This window comes from Amorphotheca resinae (assembly GCF_003019875.1).
Source record: "Amorphotheca resinae ATCC 22711 unplaced genomic scaffold M430scaffold_1, whole genome shotgun sequence".
Classification (NCBI taxonomy): domain Eukaryota; kingdom Fungi; phylum Ascomycota; class Leotiomycetes; order Helotiales; family Amorphothecaceae; genus Amorphotheca; species Amorphotheca resinae.
This window is the reverse complement of record NW_020194471.1, coordinates 592,207-607,456: the sequence shown is the minus strand read 5'-3', so window position 1 is coordinate 607,456 and position 15,250 is coordinate 592,207. Positions and strand designations below refer to the sequence as shown.

Below are 15,250 nucleotides of genomic sequence, written 5' to 3'. Positions count from 1 at the left end.
ATGGATGAAAAACAGAGCCTGTAACGGGCCAGATTCAGGGTAGTATTGAGCGTTGTATCCGTTGTTTTGAAGCTCCTATAGTAACAGGTAGGTTAGTAGAGTAATCAAGTGATAAGGGGGTAATCCTGCCTCTAAAAGCCACTGTATTGAAGTCTTTCCACCTAGCACCTCAATCCTCTCTTTCTGTGTGATATTAGAGACGTCTTTAGTAGAGAGTAACGCTCCCGGATCCTCTTGTTTGACGGCGGTAAGGATCTGGGAGGCAGATAGCCCAGATCTAGCTAGACTACCTACTAAGGCATAGGTACCAGTACTCAGAGAAGCAATTCGGTGGGCAGGATAGGCGGTAGGATCTGCTGATCTTTCATGATTGTGTGTAGCCTCAAGTACCGTAAGACTCTAGTTCCCTGATATCTGATCAAGGCGTAGCTCAACAGCCATCTTACAGTCGCACTTCTTTGAGCCAGTAGAGTGACGCTGTTTGGATAGGTGGGTATTAGGGTTTTTACCCTTAGGATTATACTTGCCGGCGCGATCACAGCTGAACTTCAATCTACCCCCCTTATTATCACGCCGAAGGAAGGCGTACCCATTAGCCTTTGCGTGTGCCTGGATAGCAGTATACGCAACGTCTTCATCGGTGTAAACAGCTTCTGGGGGAGCGGGGCCACAGTGTTGGTACGACATGGTGATGTGGGAGGTAGGAGGTGGGAGGTGGGTGGTGGTGGTAAGTGGTAGGTAGTGGTGTTGTGAATAGCTTCAATTTTTCGTGTATCGCGAATTGTTTACTATCACTCAGGGGACTTGCGTTACTATACAAATTACTATGGCAACGTAGGTACAATAGGTGTACGGAGTAAATCTCTCGCTTATTCCCGATTAGGAATAGGGCGGACGTTTAGCTAAGTCTGGCGGAGATTTAGCTATGGCCTAATTTAACCACAAAAAGATTTCTACTGAATTGGGAGAATGCCTCTCAAAACACCACCTTATGCACCCGCTCATGCAGTTCGATAAGCTCCAGATACTCATTGTATAATGGCATTCATTGTATCTCTATATGAGTATGTGATCACAGAATTCCTTTTCTACTATAATATGTGCCCCGTCCCTCGTATACACCTCGTATGCACAAATTATTCACAAGGGCACGGAGTAAGGTAGTCCCCAGGTTTTTCTAATCCTCAGGGTCAGTGGCCCATCCTGCAGGATTTGCCAGAATCGTTGGAAAGCGCAGGGATTTCTTGCCCCTAACTATTCCGGAAGAGGAGGTGGGAAGAGCCAGGGATTCCGGCCTGACGGTGCCCAGAATCCCAGATCGCTGTGGTCCGGACAGACCACGATGCCTCCAACAGGACAGTCGTCGCTTTTAATTCTGGAGCCACCTGTGCAGGCGATCCGGGAAGAGCGATGATCTGCAAATCCCAAATACGGAGTACAGCAAGTACTCCGTAATATACCATCATACCATTGTTATTGCCTGGCCCTCTCAAACTCACGCCACGGAGTCCCGAATCCCAAGTCCCCAACCTGGAGAGGCTCGAGCATATGAATCGTCAATCCGTGGGCGTTGCCAATTCCACTGGCAACCCGGATCTAAGGGCTCATCCCGCGTCTTCGAGACGTGGCTGTCATGTTGTAAGAAACTTAAAAGCACTCGACCACTCAGAACCCTCCACCCCGAGCGTCCGAGGTCCAGAGGAGACGCCGCAGACGCGTGAGAAGGCTTGAGAAGGAGGCCGTGAGCAAAACGTCGCGCAGCCATTGGCCGGCGTGCGCGTTGGCGGGCAGCGCTGGTTGGGCGGTGGTTGGTGGTGGGGACGGTGGTTGGCCCTCGACGGGGAACGTCCCGAACCCTCCGCTGGGCGTCGTCCCTAGGCTCGACAGAGGCAAAGGTAGCCAAGGTCGCTCTACTGCGTGACAGGGCCCCTCCTGGCAAAAGAACTGGAGCTCAGCGCGGTACTGCAACAGGGAACGGCCCCATGGCTACAAAATGTTCAGGTTCAGGCCCCCCCATGGAACCCCCATGCCTCCGATGGGAACGCCCGTGGACCGTGAGCTCGAGATCGTCATGCCTCATCTTGTTTCTCTCGGGCCCGTCGTTGCTGTACCGTCCTTCGTACAATGCTCCTCCCGCTAACCGCGTTCCCTCTCTGTTGCGCATCTCTTGGTCTTGGAAGTCGGTGCTGCGTCAACTATTCCTATCAATTGGTCTTCATTGTGCCCCAGATCACCGCATGCGTTACTCCCTTCTCGAGGTAACCGTCTCGAGGTAACCGTAGACGAGCTTCTCTAGCATCAGGGTCTTGCAGGTCGCGTTGCGAAGCTGGCTTTCTGGTAAGCCTTGACGCTTCTTTACATGTCCCTCGAACTACTTAAGGCCTTTCACAGGTGGCAGGAGCTCAACACCTGGACGCATTGGAGTTCCACATAGTCGCGGAGGGAAACCGAAACAGATGGCTAACTGCTTCGTGAACAGCAGCTCGCAAGAAACGACATCTCCAAACCACTCTTTCCAGATCAATTTCGCCAGGTCGCTATCTGAGCCATCTCAAATCGAGTCCGCGAGAAGCCCGAATACAATTCCTCGAGCTCGAACAAGGTGCGCTGCGTGAACTTCGCGCCGACAAGTGTGACGAGGAATAGACGCGTTCGAGCTTTCTAGTCCGGTCAAAAAAGAGTGGCCAAAGGAACGTCTGATATGGGATAATCGTTGGTGTACGGAGCCGTCTCGAAGAATCTCTTAAGTACAGTATATGTTGGTGTCTCAAGGTATGGCAAGGATCACGAAGGCCAATGCTTTCTATATTTCACCGCTCATATGATAATCTCCTGCTCGAGGGGGAACAAGGGAGGCTGATCTCGTGTGATTGCACAGTTAGCAATTTCGTACAACTTGTCTGATCAGTTATTGCATTCGAAAGTATAACGGATTTTTGAGTTCATTCTACTGGTAGGCTTTCTTCAGCTAACCCCAATTCTCTCGCTATTAAGCCATCCCTGGCTTCTAAGGGTATACAACTGACTTATGCCAAAGCGCTATTTTGCCTGCGGCATCTCAAACCAAAGTACAAATCCATCAGTGGTTAAAGCATTCAAAACTGACTGGAGCGAGGCTAGAACGAATCTGCCAGGACCATCTCTATTACTCTAAGTCACGCAAAGGCACACGCGTTAGCACGGCGAAACCATCATCCAGGACCCGTCGAGCTACTATTGCTGTTGATGTTGGGAATTTGATGGAGAAGTTTAGTGAGAGGGCGCTCGCAATTCTTTCGGGGCTTCGAGGATAAACCCTCAATCGCTCACGATGAACGCATGGGAGACGGAGGACGAGTATGCTGCGGCTGCTCAGGCCTCCCTGCCAACACCAAGCGACACGCCTTATAGGGCTCCCTCACGTGGCTCACGACGGTCCTCACGACGGTCCTCTCGAGCTCGAAGACGCTCTGGGTCTCCAGGCCTTTCCTCGTCTCCTCCTCCGCTCCTGCATGGGGAGAGAACCCGCCGAGGTTCGAAAGATGTAGCGAATGATGAGAGGTAGGTCTGAAATGCCAGACAGCACATTTAATGCTGATGTATCGATTAGCATCTCCATTCTCGATCCTCGAAGGTTCACTCCAACCCTCCATGCCAATCTAGTGTCTGAAATATTGGCTCTGCGCCGAGATCAGGAGGAGAAAATAAGGACGATCGAAAATCTGGAAAGCGAACTGCACAAGACCCGAGGGGAACAGGAGCAGTTGGAAACCACCGCCGTATCCACTTCCAAAGAGACTCGTTCCCTGAAACGTCAATTGGCCTTATTGGAAGGAGGTACCTCTTCTGCCCTCTCCGAACTCGCCAGGGAACTTGATGAGACTGTTGATGCGAATGCGGAAATGAAGAAGCGGTTGGAAACCGCCCAGAAGAAGATTCGAAGCCAGGAAGAGGATGCAGATCGTGTTCAGAAGCTCTGGGCGGGAGACAAGGAAAATTGGGAAGGAGAGAAAAGGAAATACGAACGACGGATTCATGTGGTCGAGGGTCGATTAAAAGCCGTACTTGATGAGGTTGCTGCGTATCAAGCCAGCCACGTAAATGGTCAACATCAGGGAGAGAGTGAGGCCGAAGAGTTGTCAAGAGACGCCGGCCAAGGCCACGGCAGTGATACTGCCAGTGTACGGTCGATGAGCATGACGAACAGTATTCGATTTTCGGTGCCAAATGCATTAGCGATTGGTTTCGGGGGAGCGAAGGCCAACGGTGTCAGTCTCGCGGACGAATTGGGTCTTGATGAAGATGAAGATCAGGCGGATGTGGATGGTCGCGAAAGCGTGCTTTCTGTGCAACATAAGCGAAACCAGAGTCGTGAGAGTATGATGTCTAGAAGCCATCAGCGAAATCAAAGTATTGAAAGCCTCATGCGGCCTGGCAGTGTTGCACGAGGAAGGTTGTTCGCCAATCAAGTTGTGTTGGACAGACTCGAAGGTGGCATTTTGGAAGACGATGAGACGGTGGCACCAACCAAAGCGGAGTACGTTGACGCTGGTATTCAATATTCTCCGCCCCCATCTCCGACGTTGCCTGTCGTCGAGTCTCCTTCCGCGGCTGAGCCTTTGTCGAGCAATGTCGCGTCTACACCCGAGAAGATGGAGAGACCATCGGAAGTTGAACTTCCTGCTCGGGAGTTGGAGATTGAGGCCAACCAACGAAGGAAACGCGTACATGCGAGTCCGACATTGGCTATCGAGACGCCTACACATTCCTCAATGGTTTCTGCAGGATCTCAAACCATAGAAGACCCTCCCAGCCCTCCAAGAACTCCTATATCACCAATAGAAGCCCCCCCTGCTCCCCCGTCAAACGATCCGATAAAGGAAATGGTCTCAATATCTACACAAACAGATGTCGAGTCGCAACCAGCCAAACGAGCCCCACCTCCACCTCCCATTCCAATTCCATCTATCCAATTGCATCCCCCGACTTCCGTTCCAAATACACCTCATGAGCCCCTCCTTCCCCAACATTTCAAAGATGCGGGCTGCCAGGTCTCCATGCCGGTACCCGTTCCGACTAGGTCGGTATCAGTTCAAACAGAAGAAATTCGGGTGGATAGGCGACTCAACCTACTTCCACCACATCTTCAGCCATCAGCTATATCTTCCAATCCCTCGTCTCCAGAGCCGGCTGAGGATGAGGCGAAGCGCTTCTCTCCAGTTCCTGGCAATCTGCCACCGCGAAATCCCCGACGTATCAAGAGTCGTCAAAGTTTCGAGCAAGAGATCCCTTCGTCACCTCCCGTATTCCCGTCCGGTGAGACTCGGGATGCTTATCCAGGGAATAATGATGACGGACCTTTAGCGAAGGACTCGGGATATATAAGGAGGCCCCATCGTATCAGCAGTCTTTTTGCAGGCTTCGATAATGGCAGTTCAGATGATGCCGATGACTTTGCCGACGCAGACCTGAGCGACAATGACTTCAGGACAGCCCTTTCAGCACCCAAACCACAATCAGCCGCAAATAGATCTAGTAAAGGCATGTCATCAGCGCCCGCATCTGTCCCCGAGGGCAAAGAGCTTGTCGAGGTCTCCAAGCCTAATCATCGGAAGAGTTCAATGCGGCAAATGGACAATCAGGATTTGAATGGCGAAAACGCCTCGTCAGAGGTATACGCTATCCCACCGAGAGCCTCTATGAGATCAGGTGTTCGTCAGCTTGATAAGCCATTGTCGCTGGTAACAACAGCCAAGCCTGGTACGATGCGCCGAGCAGCCTTGATACAGAGTGGTGTAGCTGCCCATCAGGGTCGGTCTCGCAGCCCAAGTCTACAGGATTCTGTGAAGGAGCCACCCTTCCCCATCCCTACTAGGGCTAGTTCAAGGAAAGTACCAACCAGCACCAGTGCTCCAAGCGATGGGAACAGGAGTCCGACTTGGGGGCGAGGAGCGGGTCGAGGCGTTTATCGTTCAGGCAGTATTCGGAAGGTCAGGTCTGCTGCAGCTCTGTCTAGAGGTGGTCGCAATTACCGTCGGCATTCAAGTCGATCTCCGCCGCCGATGTCACCATCAACAGAGGCTCCCGAGAGCCCGCAGCTACCGCCAATGCCCAACAATGAGATCACAACACCACGATACATGAGAGATAATGCCAGCAGTCGATACAGGACACACAGAAAACAACCCTCTGCGATGACAGCCAACACCACCAACACCGGCAGTGGGTCTGTTCTGAGTACGAACCAAGGTACAAGTGTTGTCGATGCCATTGCACAGACCATGGTTGGAGAATGGATGTTCAAATATGTCAGAAGACGCAAATCATTCGGCGTTCCAGAATCGAATGGTGCTGATGGAGAAAACGCGAATGGAGTTCGTCATAAACGCTGGGTCTGGCTTGCACCTTATGAGCGAGCTGTGATGTGGAGTAGCAAACAGCCAACATCCGAGTCAGCCCTTCTAGGCAAGAGCGGTCGAAAATGTAAGTTCTTTCTACTCCTTGGATTCGTTTCAATACTAACTTCAACAGTGACCATCCAGTCCGTCCTAGATGTCAAAGACGATAACCCACCTCCCAAAGGGACACCTTCAATCTTTAACCGATCAATCCTGATCCTAACGCCAGCACGTGCGCTCAAATTTACCGCCGTCTCACCTGAGCGGCATTACATATGGCTCAACGCCCTCTCCTTCCTTGCTCACTCTTCCCAAGCCGTTCCCGAGATCGTTGCGGCCCCTCTCCCGATCCCCAAACCTAACGTTCCCGACTTCGAGGTTCCCCGCCAAAATGGTCACTTCCGCAAGAAGCCCATCCGCGATTCCATCCGCGTGGCCAAAGGCAAGACAGTGGCTGCCCGCTCAGGGCCCACTAGCGTGCATTCATCCCAACAAGGCGACCTGAGCCTCCCGGATGCCGAATCATTCTATAGCTCACAACCAGAACGCGCAGCAGACCCGCCTATTGTGCCACGGTTCACGGATCGAGGTTACCAAGGACTACCTCCCAGCCATGGGCGAAAACGCAGCAATACAGGCTCCCGAATCCCACCGCCCCTTTCCTTCCGTGGCTTCTCTGGCCCCGTTGGAGGAGTAGGAGGTAGTAGTAGTGGTCATGCAACGACTTCCAGCATTGCCGGCCTAAGTGTTGGAACTAACGGATCCTCGGACATCTATCAGACGCAGGCATCAACACAGGCTTCAAGCTCTGTTGCAGGATACAATAGGCTAAGCGCTAGCGGGCCCTCATCAATCCGCACCTCGGAAGCCTCGAGTCGTCCGGGAGCCGTGGTCAATAATTTCTTCGACGCCGTTGGAACGATGAGGATGGAAGCGTTTATCGCCCCAATGGCCCTGTCACGCTTCAATGATTTCCCAGACGAGATGGATGAAATGGACATAGTCGGCACCCACAGGAGGCGAAGCAGAGAACACAGAAGAAGAAGAAGCCGAAACCGCGATAGCTATTACTCCGGCCGGTCGTCCAGACCAAGTGATGATTTCTACGGCGGGAGCAGAACGGCAGGCGAGGAAGAATACGGCCATTTCGACAGCAGCTACGGCCAGGATCCCTTCCGTGGTTTCTAATTCTGCCCTTTGTTAAAAAAAGGCGCGTTACATATATATCTATAGGAAGGAGGCAGGCACGGTACAAGGTCGGTCAACAGGCGTTTTACTATACGAAGAAATCGGCGAGAAGCTCGATCTCGTAATTTTTGTTTTCGGAGTCGGAGTTTTTTTTTTGACAAAGAGTATATATGTATAACATACATTTAAGAGGTGGCCATTCTCTCATTCATTTGAATATCTCCCACCTGTCCAACAAACGCCCAACAAACGTTTCATTTGTCATCTAAATATCTATATATACCCAAGAAGGGAAAAATTTTCTGGTTGTTATGTTATGTATGTATGGTAACCTATCTTTTTTCTTTCTTTTCGCTTCTTATCTTATCTTGTATTGTGTTGTATTATTGTGCGAGGAATACCCCCCCATTTGCTATTGTTATTGCTAATGGTGTAATTTTATGTATGTACTTAGGTATGTATGTATGTATGTAGAGAGAGAGAGATAGGGAGATAGGGAGATGAGATGAGATGAGATGAGATGAGAGGAAAATATATGAAGAGATTTTTGAGTGTTATGTGTGTGTATGTGTGTGAAGTTACCTGTAGGTATAGGTAGGTAGGTAGTTCCAACACTGATTAATAAGGACAAGCTGTATTGATATAAGGTTTTAGATTGTAGGTAGGTTTTTCTACTACAATGCTATGTATGGGGTATAAGGAGATTGATTATTCCCGTTTTCCAGTAACTTTTCCACGAAGTTCTGAAACCTGGCTAAATTATAATATCATCTAGCATCCATCCATCATCCATCATCTGCAATCCGTGATGATAATTCATTCATCTTTTCAACCTTTCCGCACGAAGATTACTCGCTTCGAACGAGCTAGCGGATTTCTCTTCCACGTGGCCGGAGTCTGTCTTCCCCTCTTCCTCCTCGACGATGACGCCGGTTTCGAGGGACTGGTTGTACTCTGCATCGACGCTATCTAAGAAACGACGCGCGGCGACGGCGACGTTGCCGCCGGCCTCGTCGATCAGACGGTGGTAGCGAGCGACGTTCTTCTGGGCGAGGAGCGAGTTGGATGTGAAGAGCAGGTTGATCTCCTCGAGGCTTCGGCCGGCCACCTCGGGGTAGAGGAAGTAGATGACGGGGAGGGCGAGGATGTTGAAGACGCCGAAGATGATGAAGGTCTTCCAGCCGAGGCGGTTCAGCATGATGGGGATGACGAAGGTGTTCATGCCGCAGCCGACAGCCCAGCCCAGGATCGTGAAGGAGTATCCGCGGGCGCGCACCTCTTGCGGCTGGATCTCGGACCCGTAAAGCCAGCAGGGGATGATGTTGAACAGGGTGAAGAGGAACAGGAAGATGAAGACCATGCATGCCGCGCCGACACCTAATCTCCTAGACCGTTCCGGGTCGGATGTAATCTCTGCAGTTCGGATGAATGCGGCCACCATGAAGAGAGAGATGCCCTGGGCAATGAACGAGATCAACAGACTCCGAACCCGTCCAAGACGATCGATGACGAGGGACTAAAAGTCTTTGTCAGTTGCAGTTGGCGGCAGTTATATCCAACGGGTACCTACTGAAGACACTGTACCGATGACACCAACGGTGTTGACGAGACCTGCCAACCACGCCGACTTATACGCATCGAAACCTGCAAAAGAAAACAAGGTCCCAGCCCATGAAGCGATGGCCAAAATACCAGTCCACTGCTGGATCTCCTGGAGCCAGAACCCCAACCAGACACGACGACCGAGATGCAGACGGCCTGAATAGCGACCGATAGCCATATTCCAAATGTCGTTTCGCTTGTGGAATCCTGCTTCGACAACCGCTTTGAGCTGCGCCACCTCATTCATTACTTTCGGGTCGTTGGGAGCAAGATCGCCTCGGACTTTGCACAGAACCTCGACGGCTTCATCTTCCCGGCCATTTGCCATAAGCCATCTGGGAGAGTCGGGTAGGAAGGTAATGACGACGAAAATGATGAGTACGGGCCTGTTCAAAGTTTAGCGGGGATCTTTTGGTAAAAGAACGGATTGTACTGACACGGCCATGAGGCCGAGGGGGAACCGCCATCTGAACTCGATGGGAGTATTCCGAATGCCAAAGTTAACCCAGTAGGCGATAGCAATACCACCGTCTAAATACGAGTCAGCAATCTTCCCAATTTCGGATACGTCAGGGGAATCTCTTACAGTTGGCGGAGAACACGAGTGAGAAGCTCGCACCACGGTCATGAGCTTGGGATAACTCAGACACCCAGGGAGGGATGATAACGTTAATGAAACCAATCCCAAGACCTGCAATGACACGAGCACAAATGAACATATTTGCGTTCTGACTGCCACACATCAAGGCGGCTCCTATGATACATAGGGTAGAGCCGACGAAGACGCCTCTCTTACGACCAAATTTGTCGGCAAACCAGCCGCCAGTGAAGCAGCCAAAGATCGAACCAAAATAGTAGACGGCTGCAAGTCCACTATCGCAAGGCAGTCAGCACCAATCTTTCCTCGACAGAACAATCTGCTCAACTTACCCTTGCTTGGTGCTGTCTGTAACCTTTCCATTGGAGCCGATTTTCGCCATATCGATGAATCCAGGAGTTGTACTGACGGTCCCGAGGACACCCTGATTATAACCTTCATAGATCAACGCAACAGCCGAGAAGAAGTTCAGGAGCAGCAGAAGTCCCTTCCCGGGAATGTGTCGCCATATCTGAATCGCCATACTGGGCGTAGGCGTAGTACAAAGAGCACGAGGGAAAAAGAGAAGATACCTTCTGGGAGACAATTAAATCTCTTTCGAGCTTGTCAATTGAACGAAGGATGAAGAAAGAAAGAAGGAAAAAGAGCGAAGAGCAGAGAGCAGAGAGAAATCTTATCTATACTTCCTGGGGCACAACAGAGGGAGGGATCATTCTCCTTAAACAGAGCAGCGATCTGCCGGGCAGCTGGTAGTCAACCAGCCAACCGAGCATCTGATACTGGCCAACCTTTCTCCTCCCCCATGGCGTTTTTTCTTGACTGGCGCCATACCATAGGAATAGCGAGCACACTTCTCGATCTGGGGAAGCGAATTGGGGGGAAGAAAATGGGGGAGAGAATGGGGGAGGGGCCCTAGTTGCATTTTGGGATTTTGTGGAGCGTGGAGAGGGCTGGAGACCTGGAGACTGGAGGGGGGATTTTACCCGATTAACCGTTTAGCAGTCCACCCCCGACGCTTAAACGGTTAAACCACATCTTCTACGTCCGTATCCCGCTGCCGCTCGCTGGTTTTGCGCTGCGGAGGAGGGGTTTCTTATTGCGGTGTGGAGGTGCGGGATGCGGAGGCGGAGGCCGCTTCCTCAAGCGTACGGGGTTATAGCGGCTATAAGTATAACCATCAGATTCTGTAAGGGGGCCGACCGTTGGCGACATATGTGCTAGACTCTAGATAGGGAGGTTAGCCGACGGAGCGCTGGAGGTACGGAGGAAATGTGACTTGTGGTATGGTCGAGGACTTGAAAAATGTGATAAGAGACTGGTACGGGTCGTTATGAAGAAAGAAGGCGGGCCAATTGTTCTCATCTGAGAAAAAAGGGGAGATTCTTAGCACTCGATGGAAAAGTAGTCTATTGGGTAGGTTTCATATCAACAAATACAATCTATATCTCCTCCAATTTAGGATCGTACTCAATCCCACTCATCTTCCTCGCCTCATCCATGTACCTCAAGACACGGAGACTCTCTTCCTCCCCAATCACCTCACCCACCGTAGCATTGCCATCCTTCTGTCTCGCCGCGACTCTCTTCGCGATGACGTCCGCCTGGTACCAGATGCCCCAGCCGCGCTCAACCGGCTTCTCAATGACCTCGTTCACCTCCAGGCCCTCGCTGTCCAGGAACTCGTGGCCGTACCACTGCACCTCAAACTTCTGTGGCCGGATCGGCGGGAAGGGGACCGCGATCGACGCCTTCTCCCCCTCGATCCGGACGCACGGCGCGGCCTTCTTCGCCTCGAAGCGGTGGTAGAAGGACGGCTTGTTCGACCCGGGCATCGTCATGCTGGTGGTGACGATAGCCACGGCCATCTGCTCGCCCGCCTTCTCCTTCGCGATGATGACGGTGTTCATGTCATCCACTTTACCCTCGACGCCCCTGATGGGCATCGAGTTGGCGTGGATGACCTTGGTGGATGCGTGCTCGTCCGGCAGCGAGTTGAGCGCAACGTCCACCCACGTCAGGGCGTAGACTCCCATATCGAGCAGGGAACCCGCGCCGGCTTTCTTGTCCAGGAATCGCGACGAAGCCGGCATATCCGTGGAGTAGATTGGGAAGGAGAACTCAGCATAGACGCGTCTGACGGGGCCGATCTTGGGCAGGAGCTCCTTTTGCAGGTATTGCATCGCCGGGAGGTAGCGCGTCCACATGGCCTCCATCAACACCACATTCTTCTCCTTGGCGAGCTTGGAGAGAACCTCGTATTGCTTGCTGTTCATGGTGGCTGGCTTCTCAACGAGAACGTTCCGCTTGTTGTTGAGCGCAACACGGATATGCTCGTAATGAAGTGGGTGTGGTGTCGAGATGTATACGACGTCGAAGTCCCCGGTCTTAAGCATCTCCTCCCAAGAGTTGTAGATCTTCACAGATGCGGCATTGGAAACCTTGTGCTCTGCCAACCAGTTCTTGACTCTCTCATCGGAGCCAGTCGTCGAGACGGCAACAATCTCGTGCTTGATCGGTTCTGAAGCATCCCGTGGGAGTATGATATCGGGGAGGAAGACGGACGCAATCGAGGAGCAGCTTAGAAATGCCCAGCGGCAGACGAATTGGTTCGACATGATGTTGGATATGAGAGTGTGAATATGAGAGTGAGTGATACTATCAGATTCAGAGAATGAAAGATGTTGTACAATGAACAATTGATCTTTCTACAACGATGCGAACAGTACACAAAAAGGCTGTTGACCCTTGGTGGGGTCGTCAGCGGGGGAACCCTGATGTCAGGGGTTCTGCAAAAAGGCTGAACGTCTAAATTGATAAACGCTAGATAAGAGAAAAGCGGGGGTGGGGTGGGTGCAACTGGGCCTCCGGGTCAGGAATCGGAGTCGATACACTCATTCCGAAGGATAGATCCTCTTCACTGGATAACGTGGGGGATGGATGAGAAATACTGCGGAGGGCCGCCTCGCATCCTCACCTATCTTACTTCCTCTCCATCTCCATCCTCTCTTGTAAACTAGTCTTGGTGACCGACACATTTCTCTCAATGGATCAAGTACGCACCTCGCATACTTCTCATGTGGTCCCGTTCTGACAACAAGCCAGTTCTCGTTGAAAGGTCAGACTGCCGTCCTCACAGGAGCAGCTCGTGGCCTTGGTCTCGCGTTCGCCCAGATTTTGGGTGAAGCCGGCGCCAACATTGCAGTCCTCGATGTCATCCAACCCGAAGAGGCTCTATACAAGATCGGGACCGACCACAATGTGAAGGTCTCCTACCAAAAGGTCGACGTCACAAACCGACAGGCGGTCAACCAGGCAATTGAGACAATTGAGAAGGAATTCGGAGCAATCCACATCAAGTATGTCTCTCCAATTTGAAGCCGGGCCTTGGGGCGGGTTACTGATCGTTTCCTAGTGTCAATGCAGCCGGTGTCGTTACGGATGAACCATTTTTGACCACTTCCGATTCAAATATCGAAAGAACCTTCGGCGTGAACGTGAGGATCCCTTTGAATGGATGTTCCTTTCCCGAGAAACCGGCCTAACACACCCACAGTTCACAGGCTCCTTCCTAGTAGCGCAGGCGTGCGCGAACTCCATGGTCCGGCGACGAAAGCAGATGGACAGTGTCCCCCCCATCGGGCACGATACCAGCATCGGGAACATCGTGTTCATCGGCAGCATCGCGACGCACATCTCGACCACGGTGCAGAATATATCGTGCTACGCCGCCTCGAAGGCCGCAGTGCGTGGCCTCGTGAAGCCGTTAGCGATGGAACTCGCCCAGTATGGCATCCGGGTCAACTCGCTCTCGCCCGGCTACATGATGACGGATATGATGCGTGGTCTGCAGGTTAAGCAGCCAGAGCTCGTGTCGCAGTTTGAGAAGGAGACGCTGTTCAAGAGGATTGGATACCCCGACGAGTTGAAGGGCGCGATGCTGTTCTTGTGTAGTCGGGCAAGTGGATGGTACACGGGGCAGGATTTGTTGGTGGACGGTGGAGCAAGTTCTTGGAAACACCCAGCTTCGTTTGCTGCGTGATTCGAGGTCGTTCTCTGAATGGGGAGGCATACAGCATCACGGGCTGCGGATTTTCCCCGCCAGTGATGAGTGTTAGAAATAGAAACCCGATCATGAATAGAGAGCAAACCTAGAATCTCGGATATGACCCACGTTTGCAATCGCCAATCCTGAATTCCCTCGTGGTGCCCCAATGCTCGAGGAGAACTTGACCCCCATCTTCCAGAACCATCATAGAAACCCGTCAACTGGGACTTTTTGAATGTGTGCCCCACCTACCTTATATAACCCCACCATCCCCCATCATCCCCTCATCCCCTCATTATCCAATCCCTAACCCCCCAACCCACCTCCCCACCTCATCCCCAAGCAAAGCAAGCAAGCAAGCAAGCCCCTCTCGTCTCAAACTATGCATCGGATCTCCGTCGCTCATTCTGTCTGACGGACGCCCGCCTGCACCCAGCATACATGACATGCATGTCTTATTAGAGAATTGAATCCTCTCTATGTATCGATCGATCGGTAGAAAGCTTCTAGATGGATGGACGGTTGAGATGAGGGGAGGGAGAGAATTGGGGGGGAGGGGTTGGATGATGGGGAGGGAAGGGAAGGGAAGAGAGAAAGAAGAAGGGAAGGAAGGAAGAAGGGAGGAAGAAAAAAAGAGAGGGAGAGAATGGAATGATCATTCGCAAGGATTGGTTGAGATGTCGTAGGGCTTTCTGAGAGAGAGTGTGTGTGTATGATCCGTACCCCTAGGTACAGATATCTGGGGTACCTAGTGACGCAGGTCACGGGTCTAGACACTGCATGTTACCTGCAACTTGGTAGATCAGGGCCAGACCCCAAGAGGCAGACACTGCAATCATCCCAGCTCTGACTGAGCGCAAGGCCAGAAACAAAAGCACGACGCTCCTCCTCCTCCACCTAATTCCATCAAATAAGCTTACCTTACCTAAGCTACGTAAAATACGTAAATATCCACGTAAAACCCCAAAATCTAAAAATAAAGTCTCGTAATTTAAAATTACTACCCGGATGGGAAAGGTGGGAGTCGTAAGATATTGCCCGGGCCCAAGGAATATCGTTGGGGCCGGGGGGCGGTACCCCTGCACTAGAGCCCGGCCAAGCCCTGGGCTAGCGTCCTGCTCATTTCCCACTTTTTTCAGGGGCGGCACAGGTACACGGGACACCTCACCTTCTGGATGTTGTGGTGTGTTGTGAGGACCGCTTGACTTGTGTGGTGCTGACTCCAGCTTTTCCAAGCTTTCCCAACCCCTATGTATGTACTTTATACTGCAGGCATGCTGTTGAGCTTTTCACATCCGACGCGCTTACAAGAGTTCGAACTACCACTCAGTGTGCGGACTTGGAGTCTGGACTCGGGTGAGGTGTTTGCTATCCCGATTGCGCTGTGCTAGCCAACGGTCCAGCCGTCCTTCGCCACACGACATACCCAGGAGTGCAGAA

General features: G+C 51.9%; 5 protein-coding genes across 5 annotated transcripts; 3 read left to right on the top strand and 2 right to left on the bottom strand.

Annotated features, from left to right (window-relative positions):
• Positions 1-2,026: 2,026 nt before the first annotated feature.
• Positions 2,027-2,646, top strand: M430DRAFT_14544 (hypothetical protein; the record flags this gene model as incomplete). The annotated part of the gene is made up of 2 exons (XM_024862948.1): positions 2,027-2,054; positions 2,480-2,646. 2 exons carry the CDS (start codon positions 2,027-2,029, stop codon positions 2,644-2,646), a joined length of 195 nt encoding a protein of 64 aa, XP_024724783.1.
• Positions 2,647-3,310: 664 nt separating this feature from the next.
• Positions 3,311-7,565, top strand: M430DRAFT_14543 (hypothetical protein; the record flags this gene model as incomplete). Its single annotated transcript, XM_024862946.1, has 3 exons — positions 3,311-3,540; positions 3,590-6,462; positions 6,511-7,565. 3 exons carry the CDS (start codon positions 3,311-3,313, stop codon positions 7,563-7,565), a joined length of 4,158 nt encoding a protein of 1,385 aa, XP_024724782.1.
• Positions 7,566-8,385: 820 nt separating this feature from the next.
• Positions 8,386-10,147, bottom strand: M430DRAFT_92887 (hypothetical protein; the record flags this gene model as incomplete). The annotated part of the gene is made up of 5 exons (XM_024869744.1): positions 8,386-9,081; positions 9,136-9,553; positions 9,605-9,698; positions 9,754-10,040; positions 10,098-10,147. 5 exons carry the CDS (start codon positions 10,145-10,147, stop codon positions 8,386-8,388), a joined length of 1,545 nt encoding a protein of 514 aa, XP_024724781.1.
• Positions 10,148-11,154: 1,007 nt separating this feature from the next.
• On the bottom strand, positions 11,155-12,817 carry M430DRAFT_32058 (hypothetical protein). The gene has a single exon (XM_024866100.1). It carries the CDS (start codon positions 12,378-12,380, stop codon positions 11,205-11,207), a length of 1,176 nt encoding a protein of 391 aa, XP_024724780.1. The 5' UTR covers positions 12,381-12,817; the 3' UTR covers positions 11,155-11,204.
• On the top strand, positions 12,809-13,804 carry M430DRAFT_14540 (hypothetical protein; the record flags this gene model as incomplete). Its single annotated transcript, XM_024862945.1, has 4 exons — positions 12,809-12,817; positions 12,868-13,121; positions 13,178-13,259; positions 13,319-13,804. The coding sequence occupies 4 exons, from the start codon at positions 12,809-12,811 to the stop codon at positions 13,802-13,804; spliced, it is 831 nt and encodes a 276-aa protein (XP_024724779.1).
• Between the last annotated feature and the right edge of the window lie 1,446 nt (positions 13,805-15,250).

Excerpts from the sequence above, each read along its gene's own strand:
- M430DRAFT_32058 (XM_024866100.1), bottom strand. The coding sequence starts at position 12,380 with ATGTCGAACCAATTCGTCTGCCGCTGGGCATTTCTAAGCTGCTCCTCG.